The following is a 26505-nucleotide window of genomic DNA, read 5'->3' on the forward strand; positions in this document are numbered from 1 at the left end:
ATTCCCTAGGCCCCGGCAGGGAGGCTAAAGTTTGTGGTCAGGTGCAGACCCCACCCACCCAAAGCATCCCGCCAACAAGGACCAGGCAGACCCAGGGGAGGTTTCAGGCATTGCCTCCCTGTATCTTCAGGGAGAAGTTTTCTCTCTCTCTACTTCATGAAATTCAGTCAATAACTCTTCATAAATAATTTATTTTCATTAGGATCCTAAGTGCTGGAGACGAAAGACCTAAACTGGCCCTCAGAGCGTACAATTCTCAGACTAGAACATTTTAGGAAGTTCTTTTCTTAGTGTTTTAAATTAAAAAAAAAAAAAATCCACTGTAAAGAGGCAAAGGATAGGACAAACCCACAAGAGGACTCAGAGGGTTTAGGGCCCACGTTCCCCTTGACTGAAATGTCACGCACGGAGGGTGGAATGGGAAGAGTCGTTGCGAGAGGACGCTCTTCCCACTGCTGCATCTGGAAGACTCACCGGCTGCTCTTTCCGAAGAAATAACGAAAGGGGAAGAGAGAGCTGCAGGAAGGAGACCGGAGTGGCTTGAGACTCTAGAGGTCCCTCCCTTCTCCCAGTCCCATTAGGGCTCCATTAGCTAGGACATTTTTGCTTCGGGGAACCACTGAATGGATTCAAGTCTGGAACAGCATTTGAAAAGGTACCCAAATTCAATCATACTCAGGAGGGACACACGAAGGAGAATTCAGCGGGATGGCTGAGCTCTAGATGGATAAAGGGATTTGCTAATTGTCTTCTGCAAAAAGGACTCCGAAGACAGCCTCGATTCAGAGAGGAGAATGGAAACATTTTGGTAACCGAAGCATCTGAATGACCTAACGATAAGAACAGGCTCTGTTTAAGCAGCATTTATGGGACAAGGTCCAATGCTAGGCACACTGGGGTAGGGTGGGGCGGGATGTGTAAAAGCGAACAAGACACGGTCTTTATTAAATTCAGTTAGGGCCCTTGTGCTGTCTCATTTCCATCCCGTATCCCGGGAAAAATAGAGATTATGTGGGGAATCTGCTTGCTTTTCTAATCTCCCCAAAAGATTCAATGAGGCGGACTCTGGAGCTAGGTTGCTCTGGGTCTCAGTTTAATGACAGGAGAGAAATCCATCCTACCTTAGAAACCCAAAGAAGCCATTGGTTGCCAGCTCTGCGGGCCTTTCCGGTGGAGATGGATTGTCTTGCTGCAATGGGGGGATGATCTGTCTCACTAGGCTGTCCCCCAGCTTAGAATCTGCAAGGAAAACACTCAGGCAGGGAAAAGGTATTAGCCCAGGGATTTTCACATGACATCTAGTATGGGCCAAGGGCAGCCTCACACCATTTGTTCGAAGCTAGCCAAACTGTTTGTTGACACCTTCCCAATTTCATCTCAGCCCAGTAAGATACTACTCTGACCTTGGACGATTTTTAGTTGGGCCCCTGAGATTTTTACACGGCTTAAGTCCTAGCCACCCACCATGATGTTTTCTCATGGAATGACAACTCGTTGAAGAACTCATGTGCTTACATCCCTGCATCTGTGATAACTACAATCCATACTGAATCCTCATGCTGGACATCTTAACAAGCATTTCCAGCCTTTGCTGAACATCTACTGCACCTTCAATATTCACACTAATGCCCTGAAGGGAAGAGAAGGAAAGACAGCTTCCTGGAGATTATTCTCCAACGAGACAGAACAGTGAAACACATCCCTCCCAACTTTTCTGTAAAACTTATCACCTGTATAGAAATGTTTTCAAATAGTGGGAGCATCAATTTCACCATCATTTGCACAGGAAGGACATGCATCGTTTCCTCTCACTTCTCTTGGAAGCTGAGGGAGCTTTTACTATTCGAGGGCAGGCCCCCACACCAGAGGATGGCCAACAAGAGTCTTCATGGGAGCAGGTATATCACCCAGCAAGTGTGCCCAGACTCAGCTCTGTGTTGCTCTGCTCATCAGAGAACGAAAGAGGTCAGGATGATTATTAAAAGAGAATAAATTTCCCAGAACCTACCCTGTTCCTGGACATCAGTGATATCAAACGTTGGGCTCTCCTGACATTTCTGCTTGGTTTTTCTTTCCATGTTCTGATAAAAAGAGGACCAAGAAAAGTTTTAAACTTGACTCCCATACATCTTGGTGGGCAGGATGCTATTTGTTGGTTGGTGGTTAGTCAAGGAAGACTTCGTAGGGAAAGTGCTATTTGAATGGGGTCTTGACAGATGAGTGAAATTTTATCATAATGGGGGTGAGGAGACGGTCAGAGAGAGCAGGGCATTTTAGACAGGGACATGGTGTATAGGAGGCACTACCTTTAACAACTAAAAAGATGAGTGTGGCTAGAGCTGGGGTAGTGGAAATATGACTATGGCATAAGCAGGCAGCACACTAGAACTCAGTCTTCTCCCTGGGCTACTCCTTTACAGAACTTCTTTTTTTAAAGTTTATTCATTTGTTGAGAGAGACAGAGCATGAGTTGGGGAGGGGCAAAGAGAGAGGGAGACACAGAATCCGAAGCAGACTCCAGGCTCTGTAACCGACAGTACAGAGTCTGACACGGGGCTCGAGCCCATGGACCGTGAGATCATGACCTGAGCCAAAGTTGGACGCTTAACCGACTGAGCCACCCAGGAGCCCCTACGGAACTTCTTTTAATACTTTGAGGAGGACATCCTATAACCTGGTTCCAAGCCCACATTTCCAGTTGATACCCCAATATTCAGAATCATGGTTCATATATTTTCTTTGGGACTCTCTGCTAACTGGCCACTCCCCTCACCTGGAAAGGGCCTGACTACCTTAGCAGTGCTGGGAAGTTCCTTGAGCCATTGTGCTGGTGAAGAATTCTACAGCCAGGGGCTGTGGACTATCAAGGTGGGTCTGGGAGGCAGAGGTATGATAAGCCTCTAGGAAAGTTAGGATGAAAAAAAAAAAAAAGAAAGAAAGAAAGAAAGAAATTAGGATGTAGCCTCCATCTTAAGCATGAGTTGGATTTCTAAGATAAACATTTCCATAAACCCTCAATTTCCAGAACACATAGGCTGCTACCTGGGTCATACTCCTATAAAAGTGAAGGGGAACTCTTACCTCTTCTAAGTCTCCAGGTGCACTGGCTTGCAGTCCACCACAGGGTGGAGATGGAATTGAGAGGGCACAGCTGTAACTTCTAGCTTGAGAAAATGATTCTTACAAATTTAATGAAACTATGGTTTGGAGCTTAAATTCTGCTGCATTGGCTCTAATGAAAGCATCTACTAAGGGTGGCAGTGGGGAATAGAAGGGTTCAAAGGCCCTGGGACCGAGGTAAAGATCTCTCAACCAGGGCAGATTCCCCTCACAATATAGGTTAGCATTTGTGTTCTCCTAAAATCCTGCCAGATGTCTCCTCAGGAAAATGTCACAAGAAAAGAAAAACATAGCCTGAAATTAAACTGATGGTACCATCTGGGACATCTAACAAGACATAATAATACACTGACAACCCAACACAAAACTGTCCTCTATATGTTCAGGGCCGGATCTGCTTAGAAGTATAGTTCGAGGGGCACCTGGGTGGCTCAATCAGTTGAGCGTCCAACTTCAGCTCAGGTCATGATCTTGTGGCTCTTGAATTCAAACCCCACATTGGGCTCTCTGCTGTCAGTGCAGAGCCTGCTTCAGAGCCTCTATCCCTTGCTCTCTCTGCACCTCCCTGGCTCACGCTCTCTCTCAAAATTAAAAAAAAAAAAAAGAAATTTAAAAAAAAGTTCAAGCAGTTCAAGCAGAAGTGGCAAAAAAAAAAAAAAAAAAAAAAAAGCTACACACACACAGCAGTCTGTTTTACATCTGCTCTCCCCCTTTTTGTCCTTACAAAGTCTGGATCTCTAGTCTGGCACCTCGAGTAATAAAGGGAATGGGTCTGCCTTTCCTTCCCATTCTCCCCAAAACACCTCTTATGAAACAGAGACCTTATTTAGATATGAGCCATGTTCTTCTAAGCTTTCCCTGTATCAGCTCCCAGTGGTGTCCTGTTAAGACATGACAGTCCACACTGACTGTGTCCCTACATCTTGAGTTCCCCAAAGGGGAGAGAAAATATTAAGCATTGGACCATAGGAGCAAATTCGATTTTTCCATCTCAAGTGACTTACACTGAGAGCCACTATGATCACTCTAATTCAAGAGAAATCCTCTTTCTGGGAACAGGGTCTACAATGGAGACTGTCATTGGGCTTTGAGTCAAAATCAATAAACATGTTCCTTTTGGGTTTTGTTTCGGTGTTGTTTTTTTTTTTTTTTTTTTTTGGACTCAGAGTTTTTTTCTAAACCCAGTATCAGGTTGAAAAGGTAATTATGTTGAGTAAGAAACTGTGGGTACTGTTCTTGAGGGAGATGATGTGTCAAACTAAGAATAGGAAGGTATGAAGGATAGAGAGTGAGGGAAATGTTCTTTTAATAGTAATTATCTTGGTTGTATAAAGCGTCTTTGTTCTTCAGAGCTTCATGTACCCCTCCTGTACTTTCTCATTTCTTTTTCTTCCCTCTTGAAAGGACAGGAGTATAGAAGAGGGCAATCATCTGTCTACAATCACTCAGTGGGCCAGGTGGCCATGGCATAATGGGTCTTATACCCTGCCCCTACCCACGGAGCCAGAGGACTGAGTCCCTAAGGGTTCTCTCCTTCCCTAACTAAACAATAAATTCCTGCAAGAAAAACCACGTTTTACATGTTTGGGTGCACCCCAGCACCTAACACGATACCTTGCAAACAGGAGGCAGAATAATCATATAGAAATGAAAATCACTTTACTTTCCTACTTAAAAAACGTTTTAGGGGAAAGCCTGTGATCTTGAAGTTGGCCTTAAGTCTTTCAAGATCCAGCCTGTGCTGATCTCTCCAATAACATTTCTTAGCACTGGACTCTAAGCTCCAGGTGCACTGGCTTGCAGTCACCAAAAGCACTATATTCGTTCCTCTTGGCTTTAGTTCTCTGAGCTTCTCTGAGAAGCCTCCCTCCCATCCCCCTGGTTTGGGTGAGGTTCTCCTTTGTGGTCCCTTTGCTTCCTTTATTCTTGCACGTAGCACATCTATCAATAATTGCCTAGCTTTTTACACAGTTGGCATTTTTAGGGGAGAGCAGGAGATCTCTAGTACTTGGCACACAGCAGACACGCAGTCAGTTTGTCGAATAAATGCACATGTTTTACAGATACTTACTGCATAACTGATCATGCTACGGGTTCTGGGAAGGCGAGGGAGGTGAACAGGGAGTGTGACCTTAAGTAACTTTAAATACTTAAGGTCAGAGCTACTTTGGAGAGATAAGTGAAAAGTAAGAAAAAGGCACAAATAACAGCTATTTCAAGAGGGGAAGAAAAGAAAAAGGGGACTCTTCTACAGGCTACTAAAAAAGAAGCCCTGAAATGCATGAGTAGCAGGTATATGAATATCTAAATGGGGAATAAACCTCACAAATGAAATCAAATGCCACTGGGGCCAGCCCATCACTGCTCTAAGTGAAGTTTTCTCTTACCAGTATCCCATGCTGATGTGTGCCTAGCTTGTCTATAAAAACTAGATGCTCCCAGACTCAGACCCCGGTGCAGATGAAGGCAAAAAGTTTTCTAAAATGAAAAAATTCTATACCAGATCCCACCCCGATTCAACAGACCTATTTTCTTCTCTCACTGCAGAGTACAAGCAGCAGCTTTTTAAGCTGAGAAGAAAAGGCCTTTTAACAAAAGGATCCATCGATGTGTGTATTATGTGGCTACTTTTGGGACAAGTTGTGGCAAAAGTAGAGTGGCTGAATGTTATTCCGCAGATGGTGAAACCTGAGAATGAGTTCAGTCAATTCAGTCTGTACTTAGGACCAAAATGTGCTGGTAACAGGAATTATGACTTGTTACAGAACAGGAACAGCCAAAAGCCTTGAAGCCTCCATTTTGGTGCTTACCCTCCTGGTTTCCATAAGGGGCCTCTTTTTGCTGGGGCCTTGGCTGGAAATCCCCATCTTGGCCCTGAGGTGGGGAAAAAAGCCCAGGAAATGTTACTGGCAGCAGCAACATCACATTTAAGCAAATGTGGCCTAAATGAATATTTCAGCAGGTTGGCTATTTTTATACCACTCCTGGCCTACGGAATAAATTGCGTGGCCAAATTTTCTTTGGGTGCTGCTTTAATTCACAGCAGAATCCCAATTTGAAACATTTAAGGATCTAGGGGTTGAGAAAGGGAAAATGTGATTGACAGCAGGTAATCAGATTTTGAAATACTTGACTGCATCAAAACCCAGAGAAAGGGAAGATGTGAGGCCTCATCTCCATGGAAAATTCAGTCAAATAGAACAGAGCAAAGCTTCACATTCCACCTGTCTGGGAAAGAAGTTTCCTGACCCTTCCCTGACATGTGCATTTGGAGGGTAGAGGCCTCAGTTCCCTCACGGAACTGTCTGCCCACACGACCCCAGGAAAGGAGCAGCTGCTCTCTGGGAACATGGGCTGAAAGCACTTTGGGCTGGGGAGCAAACCACACCTTGGATTATTCCAGCTGCCCTCTCTGGGTGCGAGTTAAGAATGACTGAATTATCTTATCTTTACTGATTCACTCTGTCCCTGACAGAGATTGTAAAGAATAAAGTAAGTAGCCTCCACAATAGCAGCTTCAACATGTTAAGGATATGTTCAACATTGACCCTAATATTGCAGTATTTCACCCATTGACTGATACATACCCTCTTGTACGTATTTACATTTTAGCTCACATTCTCTCTTAAAGGCAGATTTCCAAAAAACTTCACAGCTTACTAGGTAAAATAGAATTTTATTTTATTTTTTTCTCACTCTCTTGAGGATTTCTCTGTGTTCTTATATAATATGCTGGGACTTCTTAAGTCTTGGGCCTTCTGGTAGTGTGACCATACTGAGTGCTGAGTATGTGTTGGATTCAATTGTACATAGATGTGATCGCCTTTCCTCATAGTCACTGTCTTGATGAGCAGAAGACTCCCACTTTGCCGAGGAAGGAACTGTGTTCAAATTACTTTGCAAACATCAACGTGTCTCCTTCCCTTAGTCCACCCCCGGAAATAAGCAGGTACCAATGAAGGCTGAAGACAAAAAGTGACTCAGCGAAGGACAAGATCGGCCAGCAGCAATAGCTGGCAAAGCCTGATGAGGATGCAGGATTTCAACTCTCTCCCAACACCACTGACCTGTCCAGCTCTGGCCTGTGCAGGGGGCTGGGTACTTCCACTCGTGCTCGTTTTCTCATCATGGCTCCTGCTGCTTTCGTCTCCGCCGGCACCTTCAGAGAGGAACCAGACTCCTGTGACTCCTTTTCCAGACCTGCTCACAGTTCACGAGGGCACAGTGAAGAGAACTCCCCATCTCTAAATTGCCTACAGCAACTTTTAACACCAGCTTCGCAAGTGAGGCTAGATATCGTTGTTAGAGACAGTCTTAGAAATTTAGCCAAGAGGAAAAAGATGGTCTCGTGTATACAATTCTGATTGGACCTGGGCAGCAACCAAGGGGCAAAGTAAGAGGAAGAGACAAGAGCAGGACTTTTTGGACAAGACATGGCAATAAAGGCAATTTTCATCTTGTATAGAAAAGGCAAACTTACCAATCCAAGAGGACTGTCATTTATTGGTTTCCCTACAACGGAAATTTGAAGGTTATAATGGATCACGATGCTGTTTCACCTGGATTTCTGGCTACCACTTATTTCTTACAACTGGTCGTAGACAAAAAGCTCTATGTATGCCTTTTCCGTTTTCTGCCTGGTACCACTTTTGCTAGAAATCCGGGGTCTTCAAACTCTCTTCCCCTATTTTTTAGACTTAAAGAACTATTGTCATCTACAAGGTCAAACATACTACATTTATATTATATTCTGATGATATGCCACTTAAAAGGGAATGATCCTTAGTATAAAAGAAAAAAGGTAGGGGCCCCTGGGTGGTTCAGCCAGTTAAGCGTCCGACTTTGGCTCAGGTCACGATCTCACAGTTTATGAGTTCAAGCCCCGTGTCGGGCTCTGTGCAGACAGCTCAGAGCCTGGAGCCTGCTTCCAATTCTGTGTCTCCCTCTCTCTGCCCCTCCCCTGCTCACACTCTGTCTGTCTGTCTGTCTCTCACACAAATAAATAAACATTAAAAAAATTTTTAAGAAGAAAAAAAGAAAAAAGGCAGAACTTCAGACATCAGTGACAAATGAATTGGGGAGATACTTTGAGTCAAGGCCTTTGCACTCTTTTCCAAATCAAACTGGCAGGTATCTATTTGTCCCTCTACGAGTAAAAATAGCAATGGCCTTCAGAGATTAAAAACCTGGAGATGCCTTTAAGATACCGCTAATGTAAAAGTCACTGAATACTCTAAAATGGAAGGAAGTATTTTTATATAAGAGATCTCTTTCACTGAGTGATTACTGTCAGTCAGACTTTGTTTATTAATATATATAATTTATATATATATATATATATACATTTTTTTTATTTTTATTATTATTTTTTTTTAACAACTCAGTGAGATGGGTGCTATTATTATCCGCCATTTCACAAAGGAGGCATAGAAAGATTAAGTAACTCATCTAAGGTCACACAGCTCTCAAGTGGCAAAACCACTGGGATTTGAACCAGGCCATCTGGCTTGGAGCACTTGCTCCTAACCTCTACACTGTGTGGTGTTAGGGCCCAGTCAGGCTGGCCATTTTGCCATACTGACCTTGCACTGCTAACCCACGGACATTCAACCTTCCCTATTTCTCCTCCACCACTAAAACTTCCATCATTCCACTTACCAGGTGACGGCTTTTCACGAAACCATTTCATCTCCACATACAGAGTAAAAACAAATGGATAGGGGGCCAAGACGATTTCCCCATATTTGAATTTCAGGTGGGACACTCTTTCCCATTTGCTTTTATCTGAGAAATGGTGCTAAGGAGTGAAGAAAGCAGTCAGTACGAATCCCTGAGTACTATTCTAGGGATAAGACCCTTGCCCTTCCCTGTCCTACGAGTCTGCTGCTTCCATTTGAATCTATAATGTGACCTGTAGCTTATTTCTATCCTGAAATGAAAGGATACAGGGAAATACAATGAAGTGTTCTGTAGCAAATGGCTGCAGATTGTCCAAGTTTCCCAAGACCACACGAATAGAATCCTGGAAAAAAAAATCTGAAATGAGTTTAATATTGTCTAGTCCCAGCCAATCTGTCCATCTACACCTGTCACTGCTTTTCGCAAACCCTTCATTCTATTAAAGCTGAACTATGTGCTGTTCCCTGAACATGCCTTCTGATCCTCCATTTCTGTGCTCTGTTCCCTCTGCCTGAAATGCCCTTTCTTAGTAATGGGGGAGTAATGGAGGGGGCCAAGATACGGCCAATGGGGTTCCAGGCAATGGGGTTCCAGGGCTTACTCTCTTAACCATTCATTAGGCACAATGCCTATCAACAAATGTTTTCTGAGTAAAAGAAGATGAGAACATCTGCCTGAAAGCTGAGAGCAAGAACACAGAAAAAGCACCTTGAAAACTTTGGTTATAAATGTATATAAATGCTCCCTAGCTACCACATACTGAGCTACTGTGTGGCAGGCACTGCACACATCTGTTTCTAACCCTCACCACAATCGTGAAAACAGGTACTGTTTATCAACCTCATTGACAGGTAAGGAAGCAGGCTTGGAGAAGGTAGGTAACTTGCCCAAAAGTCCCATTGTGAAGGCAGAACTTAACTCAAATCCAGGTGTGACTGGCTCTGAGGTCTTTGGTCTCTCCACTTTGCTAGATACTGCCTTGCACTTTTCTCTGCCCACGTTAACTGAAGCAAAGTGAAATAAACTCTGCTCTACTTACAATTAAAATAAGCAGAAAACTCTCATGGTTCTATTATTAAAATAATTGTTATTTATAACAATGTCTCTGATCTCCCACAAGATTCTAATGTACCTTCAACACTTAGCCAAAGAGCCATAGATACCTTTAAGGCTAGGACTCAAATTTTTGGTTTCATAGAGTTTTGTGTTTGTATATTTCATTGTATTCAAATTCCTTGAAATATGACAGCGTATGTCTTTATAAATCTGAACGGTCCCAAATCACTGAGTTGTGAAGTCAGAAGAGAAATAAACTAGTTTAGAACTGTCATTTTATGAATAAGGCAATTAAGACCAAGAGACAGAAATGATTTGCTGGGGTTCACACTGCTAATCAGTGGCTCAGCCAGGGCTGGAATCCAAGGCCAGCGCCCAGAGCTCTGACTCCTTGTCCAACGCGTTCACCAATTTACAAAGCTGTTCACTTGCTCAGTGTTTCTCCTGTGGGAGAACCTAAGTAAGGCTGGGTAAAGGAGGAATGAAAATGAAGTGGGAATAAAGCAATTGCAAATGTTTCCAATTAAAATGAAGACACAGCAGTCTTGTATGTGTATTTACAATTGAGTTTCCTGAACGTCAAGTACCAGGCAGTGGTTGGGAGGGTGAGGCTTCCCAGAGCCCTGGAAGGCGGCAGTCCTCCAGAAGCTTTCTCCATGCCAGCCACCACAGAAGAGAGCTGCAGAGGGCTGGGAACTCTGGTGGAAACAATAGAACTCTAAGCCTCAAAGGTGCTGACACTTCAACTAGAAGAACTGAGAAAGGATACAGGCTTTAATTTCCTTGGAAAAACAGTTAAGTTTCTTCGCAGAGGAACTACGGCAGGGAGAAGCCAAGTGATCAAGTGGAGGTTGTGACTCAGTTCACAGGAAATAATTAAAAGCTGGATATGGACGCATCCTTGGCTTAAAGAATAACTTTCCCAGAAGTTGTCTTTTTCCCCTACCTCCAGCTCCTTGAGGATGACTTCCTTATCTTCTATCTCTTCCCCTCTAGAAGGTAAACAAACGAGAGATAAATAAGCTGAGAAGGAAAGCTCTGAAGACGGTAGACTCTACTGTCAGTACAGAGTAGACAGCAGAGCAAAAATGACACTTCCACTGAGCTACAGAAACATGACTAAGTAAGAATCGTGTGTGTTGACCAACAGCTCATGGGAAGAAGTGATCACCTAGGTGGTATGGTCTGAGAACTGGTAGAAGGTTGTTCCAAAATATCTTCCCCATTAACTTGCCAAGACCTGAAATTAAGTTAATAATTTGTTAGACTTGTTGTACTCAAGTGTAGTCTGTGGACCACCAGGCATCCTCAAGCCCCTGTCAAGTGTTCTTGAAGGCATAACTATTTTTATACTAATAATAAGATGTTATTTGCCTTTTTTTTTCATTGCTGTGTTAACATTTGTAATCATTAGTACAAAAGCAATGGAGGGCAAAATTGCTGGTGCCTTTGCACAAATCTAGCTAGTTACACTAAACTGTACTAGCAGTTGTGGGAATCTTGACTGCCACACAGGAAAAAAAAATCCAGCTTCATTTAATATAGTTGAGGAAGCAAGAAAAAAAATTAATAATTTTATAAAATCTCAACCCTTAAATACATGTCTTTTCAATACACTATGTGATAAAATGGGAAGTATTCATTAAGTACTTCTGCTGCATACAGAAATATGATGGGTGTCTTGAGGAAAAGCACTTGGGCAACTAACTGTTAAAGTTGCAGATTAAACGAGCTGCTTTTCATGGAATTGTATTTTACTTCAATGATCAGCTAACAAACTATAGTCATTATACAGATTTAGAAATGTGACATTTCCTCAAAAATGAATAGTGAGCTTATCAATTCAAGCAAAACAACTGACAGTATTTATTTGTGCCAATGATGAATTTTGGGATTTCAAGCAAAATTTGAACTTTGGAAAACTCAATCCACCACAGTGAGATTGACAAATTTCAAAAACTTAGAACACTTTTCTAAGATTGATCGTGATATTAACAGATATGATTTTTTGATATTGTACAACGAAGTGTGTTGACATTTGGATTATCTATATAAGTCAGTCAACCAATATTTTCCAAATGACCAATGAAACACTTTATGTTACAAATCATCCTAGGTAAAAGATTCACTCCCAGAACAAGACAGATTTTAATATAGCAGAGTTCAAAAAGTTCAGTGATAGAATTTCAGATTCCATATTGCAACTAACTTTTAAAAAAGCACCACGTTAAACAAAACCAAACAAAAAAACTATCACTTCTTAAATTTTAATGTAGGGTCAAAGAATGCCCACAATAATCTGTGAAGGCTATTAATACATTTCTACCTTCCCCGACTACACATCTATGTGGGGCTGGATTTTTTTCATATAATTCAACCAAAAAAACCAGACTGAATGCAGAAGCAGATATAATCTATCAGCTTTCTATTAAGCCAGACTAATGAGATTTGCAAAAATTTAAAACAATGCCAATCTTCTCATTAATTTTTTTGTCTTTGAAAATTAGCTATTTTTAATAAAAATGTGTTAACACTTAATGGATACATTATTTTAAATTAACTACTACATTTTAAAATTGTGGTAAAATACATATAAACTAAAATTTGCCATTTTAGCCATTTTTAAGTATACAATTCAGCAGTATTAATTAGACTCACAACCATGGTGTACAACCATCACCACTATTTTTCCAAAGCTTATCTTCCCAAACAGAAACACTGTACTCATTAAGCAATAACTCCTCATTCTCCCCTCCACCCTTCCCCTGGTGACCCCTAATCTATTTTCTGTCTCTATGAATTTTCCTGTTTAATATTTCATAGAAGTAGTATCATATTTTTCCTTTTGTTCCTGGATTATTTCAATTAGCATAATGTTTTCGCGGTTCATCCATGTTGTACAGGTATCAGAACTTCATTTCTTTTGCAATTTCTTTAGTAGCTGAATAATATTCTATTGCATATATGTATACAGCACGCATATAACTACATTTTGTTTATACATTCACCAATTTGATGGCACTTGGGCTGTTTCCATCTTCTATCATGAATAATACAGCTATGAACATTGTTGTACAAGAATCTGCTTGACTCCCTGTTTTCAATTCTTTTGGGCATATACCTAGGAATGAAATTGCTGTGTTATATGGTAATTCTATGTTTAACTTTTTGAGGAACTGCCAAATTGTTTTCCATGGCAGGTGCACTATTTTATATTCCCATCAGTTCTATACAAGACTTCCAATTTCTCCACATCCTTGCCAACTGTTATTTTATGGGTTTTTTTTTTTTTTAAATACCCATCCAAGTAGGTGTGAAGTGGTATCTCATTAAAGTTTGGATTTGCATGTCCCTGGTGTAAGGATACTGAGCATCTTCTCATGTGCTTATCGGCCATTTGTGTATCTCATTTGAAGTAATGTCTATTTAAATACTTTGTCCATTTTTATTATTTTTTAAATGTTTATTTTTGAGAGAGGGAAAGAGAGAGAGCATGTGCACAAGCTGGGGAGGGGAGAGAGAGAAGGGAGACAGAGGATTTGAAGCAGGATCCACACTGTCAGTGCAGACCCCCATGGGGAGCTCAAACTCACCAACTTCGAGATCAAGACCTGAGCTGAAGTTGGTCACCTAAAAGAGCCACCCAGGCACCCCAGCCTTTGTCGATTCTTAAACTGGTTTATTTTGTTGTTTTTGAGTTGCACTTCTTTCCTTTTAATGTTCATTTATTTATTTATTTTTAGTGTTTATTTTTGAGAGAGAGAGCACAAGCAGTGTGGGGCAGAGAGACAGAGAGAGGGAGACAGAGATCCCACGCAGGCTCTGCACTGTCAGCACAGAGCCAGACTTGGAGCTTAAACTCACAAACCATGAGATCATGAACTGAACCAAAATCCAGAGTCGGATGCTTAACAGACTGAGCCATCCAGGTTCCCTGAGTTGTACTTCTTTCTATATTCTGGATATTAAACTCTTACCAGATATGTGATTTATAGATATTTTCTCCCATCTGTGAGTTGCCCTTGCACTCTGTTGATAGTGTCCTTTGATGCACAATTTTTAAAAATTTAATGCAGTCCAAATTTATCGAATTTTCTTTTGTTGCCTATGCTTTTGGTATGGTATTTAAGAAACCACTGCCAAATTCAAAGTCATGAAGATTTGCACCTATGTTTTCTCCTAAGAGTTTTATAGTTTTAGCTCTTAAATTTAGGTCTTTGATCTATTTTTTGTAAGTTCTGTGTCCAGTATAAGGGTCTAACTTCATTCTTCTGCATGTGGATATCCATTCTTCTCAGAACCATTTGTTCAAGACACTGTTCCTCCACTATTGAATAGTTTTGGCATTCTAGTCCAAAACTAATTGACCAAAGATGTGAATGTGAAGGTTTATTTCTGGGCTCTCAATTCTATTCTATGGTCTGTAAGCTGTTCTTACGCCATTACCTGTAGCTTTTTGGGTTACCTGGAGCTTTGTAGCAAGTTCTTAAATTGGGAAGTAGGAATCTTCCAATTTTGTTCTTTATCGAGATTATTTTGGCTATTCAGGGTCTCTGGAAATTCCATGATTTTTTTTTAAGACAGAGAGTGGGAGGAGAGAGAAAATCCCAAGCAGGCTCCACTTCTCAGTGTAGAACCCAATGTGGGGCTCGAACCCATGACCCTGGGACCATGACCTGAGCCAAATCAAGAGATGGATGCTCAACCCACTGAGCCACCTGGATGCTCCATTTCATATGAATTTTAAGATGGGCTTGTCCAGTTTTGCAAAATATGCCACTGGAATTTTGATAGGGATTTCACTGAATCTGTAGATTGCTTCCAATCCACAAACATAGATATCTATTAAGTCTTCAATTTCTTTTGGCAACTTTTTGTAGTTTTCAGTGGGCAAGTCTTGCATCTCCTTGGTTAAATTTATTGCTAAATATTTTTCTTATTGGTACTACTGTAAATGAAATTGTTTTCTTAATTTTCTTCTCAGATTGTTTTTTGCTAGTGTATACAAATACCACTGATTTTGTGTGTTGATTTTGTATCCTGCAACTTTGCTGAATTCATTGATCAGCTCTAATATGAATTCTTTAGGGTTTTCTACAGGTAAGATCATGGTCTCCACAGATAGAGATGGTTTCACTTCTTCCTTTCCAATTTGTATGTATTTTATTTCTTTTTCTTGACTAATTGCTCTGGCTAGAAACAAGTACTATGATGGATGGAAGTAGTGAAAATGAGCATCTTGAGAGAAAAGCTTTAAGTTTTTCATAACTAAGTTAGCTGTGGGATTTTCATATATGGTCTTTATCATATTGAGGAAGTTCCCCTCTATTCCTAGTTTATTGAGTGTTTTTATCATGCAAGGGTGCTGGATTTGGTCAAATGCTTTTTCTTTCTCAATTAAGATAATCATGTGACTTTTTCCCCTTACATTCTGTTACTGTGGTGTATTATATTGGTTGACTTCTGTGTGTGTGTGTGTGTGTGTGTGTGTGTGTGTGTGTATTTAATGCTTATTTATTTTAAGAGAGAGAGGGGCGCCTGGGTGGCTCAGTCGGTTAAGTGTCCGACTTCGGCTCAGGTCGTGATCTCGCAGTTCGTGAGTTCAAGCCCCGCGTCAGGCTCTGTGCTGATGGCTCAGAGCCTGGAGCCTGTTTCAGATTCTGTGTCTCCCTCTCTCTCTGACCCTCCCCCATTCATGCTCTCTCTCGGTCTCAAAAATAAATAAACATTAAAAAAATTAAAAAATAAAAAAAGAGAGAGAGAGACAGAGATTGAGTGGGGGAAGGGCAGAGAGAGAGAGGGAGAGAATCCCAAGCAGGCTCTGGCTGTCAGCACAGAGCCAGACATGGGGCTCAATGTAACAGACAGAGAGATCATGACATGAGACAAAATCGAGTCAGATGCTTAACTGACTGAGCCACCCAGGTGCCCCTGATGTCTGTATACTGGACCATCCTTGCATTCCTAGGGTCTTTATCCCAGGAATGTAAACAGTGCCAATCTCCTCATTAATTTTTTTAAAAATATAGTTAACCTTTTTAAAAAATGTTTATTTATTTATTTTGAGGGGAGAGGGGCAGAGAGAGAGAGAGGGAGAGAGAGAATCCCAAGCAGGCTCCACACCATCAGTGCAAAGCCTGACGCAGGGCTTGATCCCATAACTATGAGATCATGACTTGAGCTGAAATCAAGACACCCAACCAACTGAGCCACCCAAATGCCCCAAAATACAGTTACTTTTAATAAAACACATTATTTGTTAACATTTAACGACATTATTTTCAGCAATTTTTAAGAATTTTATTTAAATCCAAGTTAGTTAACATATAGTGCAATAAGGGATTCTGGAGTAGAATTTGGTGATTCACCACTTACATATAACACCCAGTGCTCATCCCAACAAGTGCCCTCCTTAATGCCCATCACCCATTTAGCCCATCCCCCCACCCAACACCCCTCCAGCAACCCTCAATTTGTTCTCTGTATTTAAGAGTTTCTTATGGTTTGCCTGCCTGTTTTTTTTTTTTTTAATTTATTTTAATTTACATCCAAATTAGTTAGCATACAGTACAACAATGATTTCAGGAGTAGATTCCTTAATGCCCCTGACCCAATTAGCCCATCCCCCGTCCCACAACCCCTCCAGTAATCCCTGTTTGTTCTCCATATTTAAGAGTCTCTTATGTTTTGTCCCTCTCACTGTTTTTATATTATTTTTGTTTCCTTTCCCTTATGTTCATCTGTTTTGTCTCTTAAAGTCCTCATATGAATGAAGTCATATGATATTTGTCTTTCTCTGACTGATTTCTCTTAGCATAACACCCTCTAGTTCCATCCATATGGTTGCAAATGGCAATATTTCATTCTCTTTGATTGCCAAGTAATACTCCGTTTTATATATGTACACCACATCTTCTTTATCCATTCATCCATGGATGGACATTTGGGCTCTTTCCATACTCTGGCTATTGTTGATAGTGCTGTTATAAACATGGGGGTGCATGTGTCCTTTCGAAACACCACACCTGTATCCCTCGGTGCCTGTCTCTGTTTTTATCTTATTTTTCCTTCTCTTCCCCTATGTTCATGTTTTGTTTCTTAAATTCCACCTACGAGTGAAATCATATTTATCTTTCTAATTTCCCTTAGCATAATGATATATTATTTTTGTTTTAAGTTTATTTACTTTTTGAGAGAGAGAGAGAGAGAGAATAAATGGGGAGAGGCATTGAGAAAGGGGGAAAGAGGATCTGAAGCAGGCTCTGTCCTGACAACAGAAAGCCTGATGTGGGGCTCAAAGTCACAAACCGCGAGATCATGACCTAAGTTGCAGTTGGACACTTAACCGACTGAGCCACCAAGGCACCCCTAATGATATATTATTTTTAAATTAGTAAGTATGTTATTTTAATTTTCCTGTTTTAAACTGTATATGATACATATTGACAGGTATGACCCACATAACCAAATTCTTTGGGATCCTTGATAATCTTACGAGTGCAAAGAGATCTTGAGATAAAAAAATCTTGAGAACTACTGCTCCAAAGGTATGCCATCACTAATTTAGAAACTTACGTGAATATTAATATATGGACTATAAAATACTTGGGAAACAGGGGTACCTGGGTGGTTCAGTCAGTTAAGCATCTGACTTCTGGTTTCAGCTCAGGTCATAATCTCACAGTTTCATGGGTTTGAGCCCTGTGCTGGGCTCTCTGCTGGCAGTGTGGAGCTTGCTTGGGATTCTCGTCCTCTTCCTCTCTCTCTCTGCCCCTCTCTCACTCTCACTGTCTCTGTCTTTCTCAAATAAATAAGCTTAAAAAAATAAAATAAAATACATGGGAAACAGAGTCCTACAAGATGCTAATTCAGCCAGTCCCCTGGACAGGGTGAAGGTAGAGAAGGGATACTTGTGGGAATGTACTAACCTGTATTTGCAAAGGCTATTCTCTTAGCTTCAAAATTACCTGATACTGTTGCCATATCTAATTTTGAATTTATACACATTGGGTCCTGCGTGAAGAAACCTCGTCTCTGGAAACGGGTAGGTGAAGGGTTTTAAACTCATTGCTTCCAAATGATAGCCTAAATGAAATACAAATATTAGAGAATTATTAAAAAGCTAAAGATGGTTCCTTATGTCATCATATGGGAAAGAGAACCTGCCCAGTCCGTAGCGTCTCTTCATGAGTAAAATGTCCAACATTCGGCACCACTGCCTATGTCCCGTCTCAGATTTTACATTAATCACCTATTTTAATCACTTGGACCATTCTTCTACCTGCATGGGGGAAGATACACGGTGTTTGGGAATAATCTGTATACTTGAAATCGGAAGACCTGGGTTCGAGTTTTGTAGTTTACCTGACAACCTCGGGCAAATCACTTCTCTTCATGAGACTAATGATAACCAACATCTGATGCCTCATAAGGTTTTTGTTACAATTAAATCTCTCTCTCAAACATCTCTTGAATCTATTCTCCCCCCTTGTCCCCACTTTCCTTGGAATCTAGGCCAGTATGAAGAGGACTCAAGTCAAATAATGAAACAATCCAAATGTACCAATAGGTGGCACAATTAGGAAGACCTCTGCTATTAATTTTAGATGAAGTTAAGGAAGGAACACACCTTCCTGCCACAGCTCATGCAGCAAATAAGGATGTACGCTAATGTTTCCCAGTGCTGCCAAGGAATGCCTTATCTTCCCTACCTCTCAACCACTCTTCCTTTTCACCACTCGTGAGACAGCTCTGTGCCACAAGAGTACCTACTATCCACCTAGCACTTACTAGATTTACGTTTCCTATTCCTGAATCTCTGTCACTTAAGGTCCTCTTTGAGGGAGAGTCAGGAAAAGGGAAAGATGGGAAAAGAAGAATGGCACGTCTCTCTTCTCCTCCAAGCAGGCATTCGGTACACACTAAAAAGAATTAAGCACAGTGATTAGTGATTTTCTAAGTCACTGGGACTTTTCTGTGCCTCTTTTTACTTGTAGAGATAATAAACCCTGCATTTTCTGTCTCTTCATATGGAAATGTAAGTAATAAATAATGGGATGAGAGGTTCAGAGTTCCTGAGGATAAAAGCTACCTACACACAACACAAAGTATTGATTTCAGAGGTAGCTAAGATGGGTAGACAGAACAGGCACAAAGAAAGAATAATTTAGGTTTGAGTCTCGGGTCCAATATCCCTCCTTGGCTTCTCCGGGCCTTGATTTTCTTATTTATACAATAATAACAATTAACAACAACTTTTTAAAATGCCCTACCTTAAGTGTCTTACATGTATCATCTCACCTAATCCTTACACCAAGGCTTTGAGATCAACAGCCCAAATCTGATATATAAGGAAACTGAGACATTGAGAGATGAATGTTGGAACTGAGTTTCAAATGAAGTAATATGAAGCCAGACTTGATACCTCTTAACCACTTTCCTACTCTGCTTTCTGGGGTTTTTAGGACAAAAAAATAAGATAATGAATATAAATCATTTTGTAAGTATTAAAATACTATATACACATAAAGGACTATTTTCATTACTCTTTCCTCCATATTACCCCAGTACCATTTATACTTAGCAGGGAAAACTCTCGTGTGGTGGAGTCAGAAGATCTACGTGCCCAAAGAATGGAATTTCCCACAATTTCCAGAGTTCATGTCTGGGGCTGCCAGTAAAGAGATATCCCAGTGTCTGATCTCAGCTGCTTGGGATTAGAATGACAGGGGGTTGGAGCCAGAGCCCATGAGACTATTTAGACTAGAACTGCAGTCAAAAGTGAAAAGAAATACTTGGTGCCAACTGCAAAGTTACCAGAGGGGAAATACTGTTCATATCCTGAGGTGGGGTGGGGAAGGCTGGGGGGGGGGGGGGGGAGGGAATCTTGTTGATTCCCATGCCCAAGGCATGGCAGGAACCCAGCTAGATTTGATGGTGTTTTCGGTGCTAAGATGACTTTTCTAAGTAGGAAAGGAGCCTACCTGCCACAAAAGTTGCTGCCACAAAAATTTAGCTTTCAGTTATTCAGAGAGTTTTACTAAAATGCAGTCACCTCTCACCACAGACTGAGGGCTGGGGGATCAGAGCAAAGGAAATGAAGGACATTTGCTGGAAATGACAATCCAGAGAGGAAACTTCATGTACTGGACCACAGTGGCTGTCCGAAAGAGGTAACAACAGCCCTCTTCTGGCTGGGGCCTGCCTGTTAATTGCTGGCTGCCTGCTTCAGAAACAACCACACACTAATTACCTCATTTGAAAATAAAGATTAGACAGCATAATCCAAAACAACCACATAGTACTATTGGTTCAAAGATCTCACAAGGTTATTTTTCAACCTAAGTACTGTAGTCAAGATAACAATATGGGGTCTTAACATATGAAGAAGGGTCACTCTCAATCCATTTTTAGGTGATCAAACAACACGATGGTGTTAAAACAAAGAAAAGTTTAGAAGCAAAATGCATTAGTTGGAAACGCGTAAGATTTGCAATTGGAGGATCAAGGCCTGAGTCCTAGCTCTGCTTCTTATTAGCCAGTAGATCCTGAGCAAGTCACTTAGCCTTGCCATTTCTCAATTTCTGCATCTACAAATGGGAATCCCATCTAGAATTGTAGTGGGATTAAATGCGATTATGCTGTAAATAGCACTCCATAAACTCTAGAATATTACATAAACATTAGCTGTTTTGATAGATTTGAAGAGTTTCTCTCTTAATGCTTCACTAGAAAAGCAAATTTAAGAGAGGAAAACTGACTACCTTTAATTTCAGCGCAAAATCTGACAAATCCCAATCAAGAACCTTTTCTTTGAAAATTTCCAATAATTATATTTAAATGCCACATAGGCAATGATGTTAGATTTTTTAAGGTTTTAGTAATTTTTTCACATAAAGAAACATCTGGGTCAGTTCATAGAACCTAAAGCAGGGCTGAATGTTATATGAGGATAATATTGACTATTGAGGTGGAAGATAAGGAAGTGCTGTCACTAAATGTATCTGGTGATATTTGATGGAAAAATCCTCCACAGTGTTAAAGAATAAAAGAGCTTCATAAGCGTTTATTCAAAATACATTTACTGAGCAGATCTAATATGATAGGCTCTGTGACCATTAATGAGTGGGGGTAACAAAACAGGGAAATCCCACTGATACTATGAATTTACCACCCAAGTTTTAGAATTGAGATTGAAGACAGATGACCAGCAACTCCTTCCACCTTCACAAGTCCTTGGCTAGTCTCCAGGGTCTGCCTGGCTTTACTGAAATATGTTCAGACTCTGAAGTCTGTATTTCCAAACAGAGATTCATGGTTGCCTATAGTTGGAAGCGCCCTCTGTTTTAGACGGTATGAGAATAAAGTGATTTCACCAAAGAAGGAAATAACTTCCACAAGGTGTCATATAACTTAGTACGGAACCAGGATTAGCACTCCCCAAGACTGCTGATTCCTTTGACCCACGCATTCCCCCATTACATCACAATACCCTGTCAGTCACTTTATTAAATTGTAACCCTGGTCACTCTTGTAATTGTGGATGACTCAAGGCAAACTCAATCTGGGTATAAAGGCATCAAACCAAAATGTAAGCTTTTCTGATCAAATGTTCTTAGAATTATTTCTTGGAGTGTTAAAGTGTTCACATTTGTTTGTCTTCAAGCTCTCTTGTCAAAAGGAACTATTCGCCGTTTCTTTACCTTGCAGGGTAGCTAGGATGGCTGATGAAATAATGCAGGTATAACTGCTTATTTTAGTGCTCTACACAGGTTTTTCAATAAAGAATAACCTTTCTAAGACAAAACAAAGTCTTAAGATATGGGAGGGGACAGGGAGAGACTGATCTAAGACTACCCAGAATACTTTCGTGTTTACTGGTATCCTTCTTTCTCTTTAGGTTTCTTCCTACTCTTTCTGGTAAAACACAATCTTTAAAATGCTCTTGGCATTCGTTCAGGAATAGATTTGCCCTTGGAACTGTGTTAGATTTTGTTTTGTTTTGTTTTGTTTGAGAGGTAAGGAGTAACTAAAGTTTCTAACAGAGAGGTAGGAAGATGCCCTAAAGTGAAATTAAAAGGCCTAATGGACAACTCCGTAGACCAGAAAGGAGTCGAAGTTAATCTCTTCAGTTACCTTTGCACCACTTACATCTTAACCATCCTAAAAGCTATTGGAAAAACTACCTTTAGTCAATAGGTCCAGAACTGTGGTCCTTATTCTAGAAAAGCAATAGAATGGTATCTCATCTCATCACCCTGCCCAGAAGCTCTGGCTTGTTACATGATGATGAACCTATCAGCATTCATATCACACTGAATTCACTGTAGCACTCTAAACATCCTACCAACCCCAGGAACCCAAAAAGCATTTGGATGTAAAACTGAAGGCAATGAGAGACATTTTATCTTTTGGTTACACCATTGGGTGAGTTGACCTGTACTCACCCGGACATGTAGGGAAGAATATGTAAAATTGGGGGGTGGGGGGAAAAGCATCAGTAGTTTCAGAAGGGCAAATGGTTTAGAGAATATGCTTAGGTAGAGAGAAAGGAACATCTTTTACAACTCTGAGCTCAAAACTCTGAGTCCTTGATGTACATATCTCGATGGTCTTAGTGACAGAAGACTGATATAGGAAAGTGTGAAAAGAAAGCTTGAGGGGTACCTGGGTGGCTCAGTTGGTTAAGCGTCCAACTGTTGATCTCAGCTCAGGGTCGTGAGTTCAAGCCCTGAGTCGGGCTCTATGCTGAGTGTGGAGCCTACTTAAAAAAAAAAAGAAAAGAAAAGAAAGCTCCTAAAATATCCAGCTTTGTTCTTGCCAGGAAACAATGGCAGATTCTGAAGAAATTAATAAGAAAACTAAATTACTTTTTATGTAATGAGAGACATTTCACACAGGAAATTTGAAATATTTTACTAAGTTTAATCCAATTCTGGTGAGATGTGGGGCGGGGGGCAGAGATAAGAACTGTATTTACAAAAAGATATAGCTGACTTGAGGAGATCATCTAATTTGGCCATGACGGGCAAGACTAAAACTCAGATGTATTGTTAAAGCAAGACAGTCCAACTGATTATGAACTGGCCTACACTCAATATTGGCCTCAATTCTTTATATTTTACATTTTAAGCCTAGCTCTAAAACAACAAATCATTTATTATTGCTAAGAAACATAAAGTTTTGTACTTTGAATAACATCAAACCACAGGGCTCTAATGGTGAAGAGGCCTTAGCAAACAAGCAAACCTCATATTTATAAAGCACTTTCAGTGTATATAATGCTTTCTTATCTCTAGCTCACAAGATCCAAAAACTTCTATTGAAGTAGGAAAGGTAGAGTCAGCTAATTCATTTTCCATGCTAACTGCTCTCCTAGTTTTTACCTGATCTGAGCCTCTCAATCTCATGTTCATTCAACATTCATTCGTTCAGCTCACAAATATTCACATGCCTACAATGTTCCAGAAGCGGAAGTGCTGGAGATACAGTGGAGAGGATTGGAACTTGGTCCTCACCTGCAAAGAGCTTACAAATCATTTCAAGTGTGGTGACTGCTACAAAAAAGAACAGGGTGATATGGGAACATGATACAGAGAATCCTAACCCTAGAAAGGAAATCATGGAAGCCCATTCTAAGTAAAAGACTCATACCTGAGGGATGAATACGAGTTAGGGACGCACAAAAAGAGAGCAGGTCTGAGGTGCGTACAGGAAACAGAAGATGTAAGAGTCTTCAACTTGGAGACAGCATGGCGCTTTCAAAAGAAAGAAGTATAGAAACTTGGAACCTAGTGGGCAAAAAGGACAGTGCTTTGAGATAACACATACAGATAAGCAATGAGTTAGTCAGCATACATGTGAGAGCCTTACTATGCACTGCTCTATGTCTAGAGTATAACAAGAGAGACATGATAACTTGTCTTTAAGGGCTTATATTTCAGGTGTGGAAGCAACAATAAACATGTAAGTACATAAATGTAATTTGAAGTACTCTAAGTATTATAAAGAAAATAAAAGAGTTTCATAGAAAAGAGTAACTGGGAGGGTGCTTAACTACTGTGGCCAGGGAAGACTTTTTGGGCAAGATTACAGCTGAGCTGAGGCCCAAATGGAAAGTTGAACAACCATGCGAAGTCAAGAGGAAAAGCATTCCAAGCAGAAAAAAAAAACAGCAATCACAGATGCCTTGTGATGGGTGGTTTAGGTTTAATGGACAGAAAGGTCAGTGTGACTGGAGCACAGAGAATGAAAACAGAATAGAGGAAGACGAAGTCAGAGATAAGAAGCAACCAGATCGTGTAAGGCCTGTAGGCCACTGTAAAGAGTTCAAATTTTATGCTAAGGGTTTTATAAAGAATGAAAGGATTTGATTTGTTTTAGAAAGATGAACTGTACAGGGTAAAAGTAGAAGCAGGGAACCAGTGAGGAAACTTTTGTAGTAGTCCAGGAGAAAGATGATGCTGATTTTGACTGGGGAGTCTTAATGGATAGCTGAATGGGGGTATATTTTAGACTGATGGACTCGATGTGGGAGTCAAGGACGGTTCTTATGTTTTCAGCCTTTGCTATTAGGTGGAGGATGGTACATACCCTTTTCTGAGATGGGGAAGGATTCTAGGGAAAGAGATTTGTAGAGAAACTCAATAGTTCTGTTTTGGTTAAGTCTAAGGCCTGTTCAACATCCCAGTGGATATGCTGAGAGGGTGGTCTCCTAGTGTGCAAGAGATGGAAATCAGGATGGAAATGTAAATTTAAGTAATCAGTGTTTAGGTGGTATCTGAAACTATTGAACAGACGTGATCATCAGGGGAGAAAGTGCAGGTAAAGAAGGGATGTGGGCCTTACTTACAGCTCAGGTTATGAATTGTGGAGTCTATCCTGAAAGCAATAGGAAGGCGCTGAATGGTATAATAAAGAAATGACCACACAGCTGTGAGTTAAAGTACACATCTGTATGGATCCGGTTGTAACGTGGGAAATAATCCAGAACAAGAACAGATAAAAAAGGACTAGGACCAGCTAGGCGATGCCTGTGGTGCTAGGCAGAAGCTGATTAAGTGGCCTGGTCTACAGTGACAAAAGTGGAGATGAAGAAGGATTGGTTTGGACGATGCCTGCGAAGATGTCTAGTTGTGATTTTGTCAACTGATGAGGGAAGGGAGAGAGAACAAAGATGATTCCTAATTGCTTGAGCAGCTAATGGAAGAGAAAAAAAAAGTACCACTTCCTGAAAAAGTAGCCTTAGAAAGTAAACTTTAAAAAATTTTTTAATGTTTATTTATTTTTTGAAAGAGAGAGATGGTGTGAGCCGGGGAGGAACAGAGACAGGGAGACACAGAATCTGAAGCAGGCTCCAGGCTCCCAGCTGTCAGCACAGAGCCCCACGCAGGGCTTGAACTCACCAACCATGAGATCATGACCTGAGCTGCAGTCGGACGCTCAACTGACTGAGCCACCCAGGCGCCCCTATAAAGTACATTTTTTAAAAAGTTTTCAGTTTATTCTTTTTGGAGAAAGAGAGAGCGAGCAGGAGAGGGGTAAGAGAGAGGGAGAAAGAGATGGCTCAAGCAGGCTCCCCACTGCCAGAGCAGAGTTCGAAGTGGGGCTGGAACTCACCAACCGGGGGTTGCCGATGACCTCCTGAGCTGAAATCAAGAACCCCACAACTCCTGAGCCACCCGGGCGCCCCTGGAAAGTCCATTTCTCAGGGGGAAGATGTGACCTCCTTAGTGGGACGTGCTCAATTTTAAGGTGCCCACGAGCCAGCCAAAGAGCGATTTTAGGGAGACGGTTGGGAGACTGCGGTAGGTTCACCACCTGCACATGCGCAAGGGGAGGAACTGAACTTGAGGGAAATCAAGGACCGAGGCAGGCTGAATCTTTCCACTTTGGCAGATGCCAAGATTCAAACGGGGCGGGGCGGGGGGGGGGAAGGGGCGGTCTCACTGAGTGCCACGCCTCCAGTATTTCCCTCCCAGGTTGAGGCAGGCAAGGCAGAGACTCCCCGAGATCACTAAGACATGGCGGGGACAAGAAACGTCTCCGTGGGCGAAGTCTTGCTTCCGTGGCAACCGCTGAGCCTGGGGTCACCGGGAGGCTGCAGAGCAGAGGGCACGCTTTCGTTACGGGGAAAGGGGGTTTTAAAAAAGAGGGTGCGGCGAGGGGGGCGCGGGGCCCTCGGAAGACGGGGCGGCCCTCGGGGGCGGGAAGAGCGGCCAGCGCGCCGCGATCTCGGCCTCGGCTCCGCCGCTCCGCTCGCCCGGCGAAGGGGGTCGGCCCAGGCCGCCGCCGCCGCCGCCCCCCCTGCCCGGCCCGCCCCGGGCCACCCTCGCGGCCTGCAAGTGGCCGCGGCAGCCTGGCCCTCTCGCGCCGCTGAAGGGAGGGGCCGCCGGGGCTGTAACTCTCCCTCGGAAAATAAAGGCCACGAAGCGCCACCCTCACGGGAGCACCAGGCCGCTGTGGGCCGTTACCTCAGACTCAAGACTTTCCCAGGCCAGGCCGGGCCCTTATACAGGCTACGGGTTCTTCGCGCCTCGTAAAAGCGGCCTCGGCCGCAGTTCCGCCCGCGGAGCGCCCGCGAAACGTGCGGGCGTCGACTGCGCACGAAGCGCGGCTCGCGAACTCACTCAGGCGCTCGCTCGCGCTTTG

At 41.9% G+C, this 26505-nt stretch overlaps 1 protein-coding gene across 9 annotated transcripts; it reads right to left on the minus strand.

Annotated features, from left to right (window-relative positions):
• Positions 1-175: 175 nt before the first annotated feature.
• Positions 176-26505, minus strand: MAJIN (membrane anchored junction protein). 9 transcript variants are annotated; one of them, XM_042958917.1, is made up of 13 exons: positions 26328-26505; positions 25804-25954; positions 18646-18776; positions 17823-17940; positions 10802-10847; positions 9067-9142; positions 8779-8904; positions 7601-7632; positions 7188-7300; positions 5931-5994; positions 2009-2081; positions 1122-1239; positions 176-516 (listed from the first exon to the last, which is right to left on the minus strand). In XM_042958917.1, exons 4-13 carry the CDS (start codon positions 17921-17923, stop codon positions 471-473), a joined length of 795 nt encoding a protein of 264 aa, XP_042814851.1. In that variant the 5' UTR covers positions 17924-17940; positions 18646-18776; positions 25804-25954; positions 26328-26505; the 3' UTR covers positions 176-470. The 9 variants fall into 9 exon arrangements, with proteins under 9 accessions (XP_042814851.1, XP_042814847.1, XP_042814850.1 ...); XM_042958913.1 differs by lacking the exon at positions 18646-18776 and adding an exon at positions 25474-25674; XM_042958916.1 differs by lacking the exon at positions 25804-25954.

The sequence above is a fragment of the Panthera tigris genome, chromosome D1 (assembly GCF_018350195.1).
Source record: "Panthera tigris isolate Pti1 chromosome D1, P.tigris_Pti1_mat1.1, whole genome shotgun sequence".
Taxonomy (NCBI): Eukaryota; Metazoa; Chordata; class Mammalia; order Carnivora; family Felidae; genus Panthera; species Panthera tigris.